This window comes from Xiphias gladius, chromosome 12 (genome assembly GCF_016859285.1).
Source record: "Xiphias gladius isolate SHS-SW01 ecotype Sanya breed wild chromosome 12, ASM1685928v1, whole genome shotgun sequence".
Taxonomy (NCBI): Eukaryota; Metazoa; Chordata; class Actinopteri; order Istiophoriformes; family Xiphiidae; genus Xiphias; species Xiphias gladius.
This window is the reverse complement of record NC_053411.1, coordinates 18,558,123-18,569,565: the sequence shown is the minus strand read 5'-3', so window position 1 is coordinate 18,569,565 and position 11,443 is coordinate 18,558,123. Positions and strand designations below refer to the sequence as shown.

The following is an 11,443-nucleotide window of genomic DNA, read 5'->3' as shown; positions in this document are numbered from 1 at the left end:
CCCAGGTAGAGGATGAGGAGGGAGAAAGGGAGGAGGAGGAGGACGTTGGTGACGGAGAAAGCAGCAAATGTAAGATTTACGGCCAAGGAGCTGAAGCACTTAAAGTAGAGAGGATGGAAGGAGGAGTTGGAAGAGGAATGGAAGGAGAGGTTGAGGGGAGAGGAGGAGTTGGCAGACATGTCTGCAACAATAGCAACAAAGAAAAATCTGTACAGGAGGAGTAAGACGAGACCAAGTGACAAAGTGGACAGAAGAAACATAAGATTTATATTTCAGCAGCTCAGACTGAAGAGGGTAAAAAAAAGAAGAAAGAAACAGATTAATATGGGCCACTAGAAGCTGCCACACTACAATCAAATAATAAGGAGTTTGTTTATCTGCACTGCTGCCCAAAGGCACATGGAGTGGCGTAATCAGATCCTTCAACCACGTAAAAATACTCCATTACAGGTCCGGGACTCAAAATTCTACTTGTATAGAAGCACAGAGTGATTACCAGTAAAAGTAGTTAATAAAGTAGAATAGCTCATTATACAGCGATAGCAGGGGTGGATGGAATACAGTACCCAGGGCCCTAAAACACCTGGAGCTAAAAAATTGCATGTACAGTGGCTTCAGAGAGAATTCAGGACCCATCAGCTTTTGCACACTCTACCGTGTTGTAGATTTAATTATAAATGGATAAAATTGCAATTTTATCCATTTAATGACAAAGTGAAAACATGTTTTTAGAAATGTTTGCAGATTAAATAGATGCAGATAAAAGCTATTATCATTATTATTATTATTATTATTAGATATGTGAAATGTTATTTCACATTTGAATAGTTTCCATGTGAACATTTTAAGATTAAAATGTATATAATGTATGTAAATGTGAAAATCATGTTTTATGTGAAAACAGATTCACTTACAGCAGCATGTGACTCTGGGACATTTCACAGGTTAAATGTCATTTCATATGACCAAGATTTAACATATTTCCTATATAGGAAGCGAATTCATGGCATATGAAATGTCATTTTACATATAAAACATGTAATAACCCCCATTTATTTTAAATGTGATTCTTTTACCCCACTGAATGTCTTAAATGTCATACTTAACATATTACAAGTTAAATGTATAATAACCACGTGACTGCACGTGATTTTTTTTCCCATGTGTAAAAAGTCTCTATAAGTGATTTATTGCATTAATTTTCACACATGAATATTTCACGTGATAAATACACATTTGATTTTTTGTAATCAATGCAATTTATTACAGGTTACATTATTGGTTAATTTGACTTGTGCATTAACAGGCAAGAAGTATTTTACTAGTGTAACTGTACGAGGTGGAACCAGTTTTGACTAGTTTATACTGTATATCATTACACGATTTAGTGTATAACTGCAAAATATGTTATGAGATGATTTAATGTTATGCATTCTTAATCTGCAAATTAATGTTTGTGTTTTCACATCTGTATACACGTAAATGTCAAATCCTGAGCACCTTTTCTCTTAATGTTTTCTGTTTTTTTTCTGTGTGTTCTACTATTTGTACTTTTGGATTAGGAGCACTGTCGCAAACCAGTGTTTGCCTGGATCAGCAGTAAGAAATATATCCAGAAATAATTCCTTGAAAATGGTTAGCAAAAATGTAAATACACTAAAAAAAAAGAAAACTGTATTTAAGGAGCTAAAACCTGCTAACACACTAGTATGATCCTTTAAGAAACAGGCAAAGTAACAAGATGAAAGTATTGACGGACTTACCTGACTGCTGTGACTCATGCATCAGTAATCATTAACCATCAGGTCATTCGTAGTACACAAAGAAATCTAAAACATGGCGGAGCATCGGAAGACAGGAATACCTGGTCAGTTGGGCTTCTTTCTGATGAGGCTTTTCCCCAAACAGCAGGCAGCTGTCCACAGGTGTCCTGTCAGAGGAGGCATGGATGAATCGTTTCGGTTGCGCGCAAGGAACATCAAGAGGACTGCGGGTTCTTTGCGTGTCCATAAAACTCCCCTGGTTTTGGTCAGTTTCGTCATTCTGCAGGGAAATTCTCTTTCCATTTGCAGGATCAGCTGCAGGGCAGCCTCCCTCATTAAAATATCTTTTCTGTGACCAGGAAGTGATACAACAAAGTGTCCAGATATAGAGAGATAATGCCCCTTTCTTTTCTATGTTAAGACACCTCAGAGCTTTATCACACTCATGACCTGGGAAAGGCAACATAAGGCTGTGATGTCAGGGGTAGTGCTGTAGAAGAGGTCATGAAGTCAACGAATTTAAACTTCCTGTGGGAAGCAGAAAACGAGCTCAAAGTCGCGACAATCTGTCCGTTGGACAACACAGTGTCACGTTTGGGGGGGTGCGGATGGAGTCAAAGAAATCCTCTAGTGTTTTTATTTTCATTTTTTCAAATAACCATTGTTGAACAACGTACAGTTCATCAGTACGGTGTCACGTATGACATGCGCTTGTCGTGACAGAGTGAAATCTACAGGAGCCCAGAGCGATAAATAAAAACAGAGCAAGCACAAAAAATTTAGATAAATACTTTTAAAAAAATACATTGAGAGACATTGTGATGATCAAATTTGAACAGACCTGTAGAAAATATTTTTGTGAGAGTAAGAAGAGATTTATTCTTTCTGAAACACGGAGTTTTGGCAGGCGACCGCTCCGAGGAGGGAATCTTCTCCTTTGGGAGGGGAGTTGGACGGGCTACACGTACATCACTGCACACATAATATATAGCAACCCAAATATGAATATATAACACGGGAAATATAAAGGTAAAACACTCCAAATACATTCATTAGAATAATCAGTGGAATAATGAAAAAAAATTGCTGAGAAATCAACATACCCTCGGTGTTTGTTTGGACTTTGACTTTTGACTTACTGAGCACTGAGGTTAAATGTTACTTTGAGTAACCCCCCCTTTCTAAAATGCAAGACAAACACTAGTGGAATACCAATTTAACAGCACAACGGACCCTCACAAATGTTAAAAGTTGTTATGAGACAGACAGTTTAAATTACTAATAGCTGATGGGTAACAGTATAAGAACTTTTTTTAAAAATAGTAAAAAACCAATGCAACAAACAAAAAACCTCTTGTATCAACATATGTAGGATATAAACTGATCAGTCACCGATCAGCCGGTGAATATGTACAGTATATATATTAGTGTATATCTGCATAGCTATGTATAAACACACCAAACAGCCACAACATTATGACTGGTAACTGGTTTTAATGTTGTGGCTGATTGGTGTTTAACTTGGATATATGACGTTCTTCAGTCGGCATCAAACCTCGGAGGTTGACAGTGCACCAACGCTCAACAGATGCCATGACAAAGTCCCACTCAAGAGTCACATTGCTTAGACACTGTTGTCACAAATCTTCTAACATAAAAAATGGCGGATTTCACATTTTGCCATCAAAAAATAAATATATATATAAAAATACAGCTCATTGTGGAAAACTGTGCTATAAGTTTTTGATATTGATACTTTATACATTGTTCTCCTGATTTAACAAGAATTTTTGGTCCAAACCAGAATTACATGCCGCTTTTCTCACACTGCTGCTGCAACTGATGATACTAAGGTACCTGTACCTGAGTGACTACTCAGAGCAAATTAGCAACCACTAGGTGGTGCAATTATATGCAAAACTCGACGGAGAGATTGGTCGCAGATTTGCTCTAGGCGCCGCAAACAGAGGCGTTGAATAAATGCGATGCGTGAACTGTTTCATCTCGAGCTAAAAATTCACTCACTCAACACACTTTGGTCGTTGAGTACACTGGTAGCTACAGCTAACATCTGAACCACTTGGGGCGAATGGAAACAGTCGGCACAAGCAGTCCGGCAGTAAAATCTGTGCAAATAATGTGGCAGAAATGGACTTCCTCTTCTCTAGGAGCTGTAGACCACTACTTACTTAAGATGTGGTAGCCACGTAGCGTCGGGTGGGTCACATTTGATAGTAACAGAGCTAATAGTTTCACTAACATCGTAGCGACACCCTACTACTTTGAAAATGTAATCGACCACCCGACAATTTTTGTGAAATTTTCTCCAGAAACCTTTCTTTTCCAGCTGACTCGCCCATGGACTCACCGTGATGTTTAACCTACAATGCTCTAGGAATTATGGGAAATAGTAAAATGATTGTTTTTTTCCAATATTACTTTATCCATCCGCATCGCGTGAACCACATGTCGACTGTTGAGTAAGGTCAGGTTCCAAGGCTGGATTATTAGTTGTTTGCACATATGTCAGTGGGATTTTGAATGAGGTTTTCTTATATCTGGAAGAGAACCTGGAGGTTCCAGTTTCACTTTGTCCCTGCATACACATGACTCCTCATCCTGATTCAGTGCTCTGCCTACAACATGGTAGTTTTCCTGCTCCGTGCAGAAACAGCAGAGGCAGAACCAGACTGCTGGGCGGAGTAAGCCAGATTCCAGAATCTAACAAAACACATGAAACACATGAACAAAACACTGGTGAAGGTGCACGTAATATAGATGACGTTGCTGACTACAGAGTGTTGGCAAGAGTTGATGGAGGAGTTGGAAGAGGAGAGGGAAGGAGGGGGCGTGGACAACGCTGAAGGGGGATTGGGAGTTGACGAACATGGCCTGTGGAAGAGAGCGAGGGGACAAAAAGATGAGTATGGGAGTCTAGAGGGCAAAGAATGGAACAGTTTAATGTCCTTCAGAGACAGAATTTGTGGCATACATCAGTTTTCCTGTACTTAGAAATTTTCTCTTAGGTACAAATGAAATTTAGGAGTGGTCCAGTCGTACAGAAAGTCCGCTTTTCCACAGGAGAATTACACTTGTTTGACTCGAGGATATGACACGATTGTATCGTTACATTTTGGCATCTGGTAGGCTGCAGTTCGGAAGGAAAATTCGCTGCCGCCGCTGCCTCGGAGTCTTTCTGCTGGTCTCTGTCAGGGAAAACACCCACAGCCTGCTGTACATCGTAGAATATAACTTGTTGTTTCAACCTAAACATATGAGTGAAACGGCTGCGTTAACATTTTGGGGTTAAGTCAAAAAATGTTCTCGTCTTATATCTCTGTGATTTTCCTCTTTCCTACCCTGCTTTGCTTCAGCAAAACGTTTTACAGCATCTAAATTAATGTCTAACTCTGATGACACATCATTGGCAGCTGTGTAAATTTTTTTGGTTTCGCTTCAGGTCCTCTAATGCAACTACTGACACTGCTACATGTTCCTCTTTCTGTCTGCGGAATTCTGAAAGAAGGACTTGAAGCTCCACGGTGTCAAATCCTTCATTTTAGTCTTCAAACGTGCATCTCCTCACGAACAGGTGGCATTCATCAAGCTGAAAAAGGGTGATTTCAAACCACGTTAGAGAGAGTTTGGTGAATCCGACTCGGAACACTCGGTATACGTTACAATTCCCATAGGCAGGGGAAGCTGTGGCCCTTGAACACTGGAACCAGCCACTGATTCTGAACGCAACTGTCAGAGGTTATCTGACTGCAGCCAATCAAAATCCACAATTCTTCATAGCCATGGTATAAATAGCAGTGTTATTTATAATGAGATAGGACTGCTCAAGAGGTCACACAAGATAAAGATTAACATAGAGTTTATCTGCAAAGTACTTAATATATCAGTCAAGCGAAATGGGACCACTTGGAGGAGTGACACAAAATGTCACCTTTTTTAACTATAAAAAAAAAAAGTTGTTCATCATTTTGAATCTGTAATTATGGTTTTCATTGACTACCAGATAACTATGCAGAATACTAAAATTAAGTATAAATATGTTTGAGTACATTAAAGGAGGCAAAACCTTGTTAGTAGTATTTTATTTTGTTTCTTCCAACCTGATGACATTGTGTCCCTGTCCTGCTTCTCCACAGATTACCTTAGACAGGTGTATGGACTATGTGGAAAGTAAACAGAACTGGGAGTGCTTTGCATGTTACAAAACCACCAATGACCTCCTGAATAAATTTCCATTTGCCAGCTCTGAGGGCGACAGGCACATACTGACCAGCCGTAATGGTAGCTTGGTCACTCATTTCAGGGTGGAAGCAACTCTATCTCATAAGGCTGTTCACCTCTACTGTGATGTCGGTCGGTCCTCCGCTCTGTCCATCCGACGCAGGAGTCCAGAGCAAGATCGCTCAAAAACTCCTTGGCAGGTGGCCTTGCAAGTTTTAAGCGGTAGATAAGGCTGGGCGTTGTTTGCATAACATGAAAATTTATATTTGCAAAAATGTTCCCAAGAGAAAGCATGTACGATTTAAACTATAAAGGACCTAAAGCTGAGCCCTGTGGTACACCAGATGGGAAATTAGCCGTAGAAGAGTAAGCTTTGCTTAATACTACAGACTAGCAAGGTCAGATTTACAGCAATATTTAGACATTTTGCGATATAGGCTAATTTGCTTTCTTGTTGACAGTGAAGAAAATTTTCATTTAAATTGATATATAATAGATTGTAACCATACACATTTTCATATCTAAGGACATAATCATATCTGCACAGTGACCACAACTTAGCTGACTTATCCAAAGTAGACTTAACCTTAAAAGACAAGGAGGCAAAGAGGTGCATTAAACTTGCATGAAAATAATGGTAATGTAATTAAACATAGTCATGGAGTTACATGTCACTACTTTTGCTTTATTCTGTGAATCTAAATGTCCGTAAGTAGCCTTAATATAATGTTATTCAATGTTACATACATTAAAAAATGTAAAATAGACAAACCTTGTGAGCTGTAGTTATCTTTGATATTTCTTTTTGTGGTCAACAATAATTTGTTTGCTGCGACCAGGTGTCCTGTCATAATAACGATGATTGACTGTTGGTTTTTGTGTTGTTCTTATCTGTGTGGGATGGAAATAGGCAGGATGGTTGTTGGATGCAAAACCCACGATGCTATTTTTATTCAGTTTATTTCCCAAGGGTCAGTGTATTCTGACAACAGGGGTTTTTCTAAGTGTTTTAGCCTTTTTAGATAAAATGCATTGACAATTTCTGCCCAGAATCTGGAGAATTCAGCACCAGACAAATCAAGAAACCTCTTGAGTTTCTATCTGTTTTTCATCCTGCCCCTAAATATCGCACAAAGGCTCGTAATGGGATACAGGGTGCTCTGTAACCACAGTCATGGAGTAAACCCTCGGCCTTGCTGGGTAACTTTCCCTTCCTCAGTAAGTACACCTGCCTACAGAGAAAAGGAGAGACCGGGAGGGAACCAGTTGACACGGGTAAACGTGCCGAGACAGCCGACCTCGCAGTGGCGGTGCCAGCACCGTGGGCAGGAAGTTCAGCACCATCGTCACCCGCATGGAAACACATCTTCAGCCACTTAACCTCTAGATGACTGGGGGTCTATTTTCAAGGGGATACCAATATTTTCAAGAATAAACTGGATTAACAACTGTTTTAGCTGATGCATTTGTAGTTGTTAACTTTAAAATGTTTTCATCCCGTTGATAGTCCAGCCACAAAGTCAATTTAAAGCCCTGAAGATGAAAATACACAAGACACTGATGATTATTATGTTTGGGCTTCCAAGTACCTGCCAGGCAGTACATAAGGTGAAATATCAGCCTTTGTAATCAAACAAATCAGAAAGAAACCGGTGACTTACAGATGACGAGAGCAGAGGGAACCCTACCGGATGCGCGGAACCCAACCGTGACGTGTTTCCTGTCGGGCTACTTTTATGGATGGACCGGTGCACCTTGAACTTGTCAGAGAAAGGCGACCCTCTCCTCTCCTCTCTCCACTTCGTGTGATTTTTTTCAGCCATGTCTAATTTCGCACATTTGCTCCGTAACGGACCTTCGGCCCTCAGGCGGCTGTCGCGCTGCAGAGGCTTAGAAACCCGCGTCAGTTTGTGTATCGACGCTAACTTTTTGCACTTTAGCTCGTCCGCTGGGCTGTCGTCGAGCACACGCCATCAAAACAAAACCAGCTCCAGGTGTTACACGAGTTCTGCCAGGACGGAACCGGTCCGGATCGGCTGTGCCTCCGGGTTCTGGGGGGACACGGCGACCTCAGGTACAGAGACGCGCTGCTGTTGAGGCGAACTGGTTAGCTTTAGCTACACTATGCTACACACGTTCATTTCAGTGGCCCTAAAACGGCACCAGAGCTCATAAATAAAACAGGTCAAGTGTCCCCATTAACCATGACATCGTGTCCAACCGTCCCCGTAAACCGTGACAGTGGGACGGGGAGCCAGCACACGCAATACCAGAACCCTGACACTCAAGTCTCTTATCAGCTTTGCCCATTTTCTTCTTGAGACTAACCAGTGCTGTTCGAAAATGAAGAAGCATTTCATGTAATATATTTAAGTCAGGGTTAATTATCAATTATACGCCTTCAGAATGATTTTTTCCCTAAAAAAAATAAAAATGTAGTTGCATTTGTAAATGCATTTGTCTGAATTTTTACAAGGTGACAGTTCCCACATTCAAGCGATCCAGCTACTCAGTAAAATCTGAGACTGTAGTAAGTAACTGACACCAACTGTCGGCCTAAAACACCATCGGTACAAGGTGGTGAAAACTAGGCTCGAAAGAGTAGGTAAAGCACAGGAGTTAAATGGCTTCATTGTGTTAAAGTGTCCCCGTCAACCAGGAGAGTGTGACAGTGAGCCAGCACGTGCAGTACCAGGACCCCCGTCGAACCCCCGTTGAACCCCCAGCCCTGCCGGTGTTAGTGCCACGTTCTGCTGTGTGATCTCCTCCTGGTCTGCGCAAACATACTCTGTGATCATGGCCAATGACAGTGTAGAGACGAGGTAACCAGTGTATGTTAATGTCTATTAATTCACTGTGTGTGTTCTCAGTGCCTCAGTTGATCTACAGTGGGAAGCTGGACTTCCTGGTGTTTGACTACCTCAGTGAGATCACTATGTCTCTGCTCACTGCCGCCAAGGCCAAGATGCCTGTGAGTCACACCTGTGTGTGTGTGTGTGTGTGTGTGTGTGTTCTTTTTATATTTGAGAGGATGAATTATAGTTGTAGACCTTGAGAGTTAGGAAATTTGTCTGCAGGTCCTCAGTTTAAAGGGCTGTATTTGGGTAAAGACTTGCTTTAGGGTCTTATGTGACTCATTGTCCAGCATCCTCCTCTTGAATGATGTGAATGACGAGTGTTTGCATGGATATAAGTTTGGAACAGTGTCGAAGGGTGTATTTGGCCACACATGCTGAGAAGGAAGCACAGTCTGTGCGGGTGTCTTGATTTTTGGTTTTGAATTCAAGGTCTGAAATGTCTGGACTGACAGAAACGAAGTAGGTATTGTATTTGATCCGGGGCAGATTGAATCAGCTTGAGTGTCTTTGTTTTTCCTGCAGCAGTAGCTGAGTCGTATACTGTGCTGAGACTAATCTGGTAATAAAAAAGGATTTTGTACGTTTTTCTTTCTATGAAACCTCTAATAATTTCTTAATTCTGGGTTTTTTAAAGTGTCTTAACAGTAAAGTTGGTGATGTATCGGCCAATATTATCTTATCACAGTTTGTCCACTAGAGAGCACTGACAAGTTGATCTTTACACTGGTAAATGACCCACACATTACATATAGTTCATAACCTAATTTAAGGAATACTTATGAAAAGAATGATTATGTTAGGTGTTTATGTAAAAAGGGAATGTTGGTCGATTTATGTTATCTGATTCAGAACTCCAGTATCGGTCAGGCTGTACTTGGAAGCCTGTCCCTGTTCTCATCGAATGTGTTGTGTGCACTGCCATGTTAAATGTCAACTTATCGTGAGACCTGTCGTTACCCTGTGATAAGCTCGGTGGGTGATTCCTACGTCCCTTTTCTCTTGTAGAATCTGGGTTACGCTCCAGACTTTGTCCAGGTCGCTCTGGCTCCGTTCATTAATGACATTCACAGGAAAGGTGAGTGAATTTGTCTCAACAAACTCCGACTGACTGAAAAAACAGAAACCCCAAATTCTGGCCTCCGCTGCTGTTTTGTTCTATTAAACTGAGCATCACACAACCAGCCTTGTCCAATCATGTTTTTATCACCATAGAAATATTGGAAAAATAAGATCTGTTTTACATTTTAGAGACACAGAGATCAGCTGAACTCATAAGATCACAACTTTTTCACTAGTGTGAACTAGATGACTTTAAACAGACTTTACAGAGGTCAGTTTCAAGGTTTTCTGACCAGAGCTTTTTAGCCTCCACATGCTGATTGTTTTTTGTTTTTTTTTAATTAATCTTGACTCCTTGCTGTTTTAACCTTTGTTCCCACATCAGCCTGTACATAGTATGAGAAATTTAGGCAGAGATCTTTTGTCGGGTCCAGAGTTGAACATTAGTTCTAAAACACACATAAGCTTAATTTTTCTTTTGGTTTAACTTGATTTGTCGGTTTTAGAAATTTCTTTTGGATAAATTTTGTCTGGTGTCTGGCTGCAACAAACAACTATTTTCATTATGAGTTAGTCTGACGATTATTTTCTTGATCAATCATTTAATTGTTCAGTCTTGAATATGGCAAAAAAAAGTTTCCCAGAACCCAAAGTGCTTCAAAATGTCTTGTTTTCTCCAACCATCAGCCCCAAACCCAAATATATTAAGTTTACCATCATTTAAGACAAAGAGAAGAAGCCAATCCTTTCATGTGAGAAGCTGGAAACCAAATATAAAGAAAATATGTGGTATTTTGCTTAAAAAAATGACTGGAACAATGATTCGATTATCAAAATAGTTGCTTTTAGCGTTTTTAAATTATTAATCTAGGGACTATGATTATTATTGTTATTGTTATTAAGTCCTATAAAGTTTGTAATTCAAGTCTCTAAACAGGCTTTTGAACGTTTAATTGGGACCTTATTTTGGCAGGTATTCGTGTCGTCAGTAATGCAGGAGGTGTGAACCCTCTGGCCTGCGCCGAGGCCATACAGGAAGTCATCAAGAAAGCCGGCCTCGACCTCAAGGTGGCCGTGGTGACCGGCGATGACCTCATGCCCCATGTAAGACCCCTCCACCGACATCATCGCCTTTGTTTTTTATTGCAGACGTGATGATTATTTATTCATTCAACCCTCTCCTCTCAGAGAAATAGCCTTTCTGAAGTAAAGGTGGCAGATGACGGCTGCAGACAACAGTTGCCTAAAACCCTGCACAGTATGAATGCTTATCTCGGGTACGGACACTCCACACACACACTTTGATTCATTCATGTTCCATAGTTATTTTGATAGTTTAATTACAATACAACTCTGGGGTCACAAACCTGAAACCTTGAAATGAACAAAGGTTAATATTACATTCTTGGATCCAAAAAACCGAAACTTTGATCCCACGTCAAAATATTAACATCATCATTGTGAACTAAGATTCGCTGGTTTTAGCGTAAGATGTGTTGAAACTGGAGAATACTTTGGGAAAGA

At 40.4% G+C, this 11,443-nt stretch overlaps 1 protein-coding gene across 1 annotated transcript in view; it reads left to right on the top strand.

Annotated features, from left to right (window-relative positions):
* Positions 1-7,787: 7,787 nt before the first annotated feature.
* Positions 7,788-11,443, top strand: part of lratb.1 (lecithin retinol acyltransferase b, tandem duplicate 1) — a 31,881-nt gene continuing 28,225 nt past the window's right edge. The window contains exons 1-5 of the mRNA XM_040140742.1: positions 7,788-8,076; positions 8,873-8,973; positions 9,866-9,935; positions 10,893-11,023; positions 11,108-11,196. Of these exons, the coding sequence (XP_039996676.1) occupies positions 7,824-8,076; positions 8,873-8,973; positions 9,866-9,935; positions 10,893-11,023; positions 11,108-11,196 (644 nt within the window). The 5' untranslated portion in view covers positions 7,788-7,823. The remainder of the gene's footprint in view (positions 8,077-8,872; positions 8,974-9,865; positions 9,936-10,892; positions 11,024-11,107; positions 11,197-11,443) is intronic.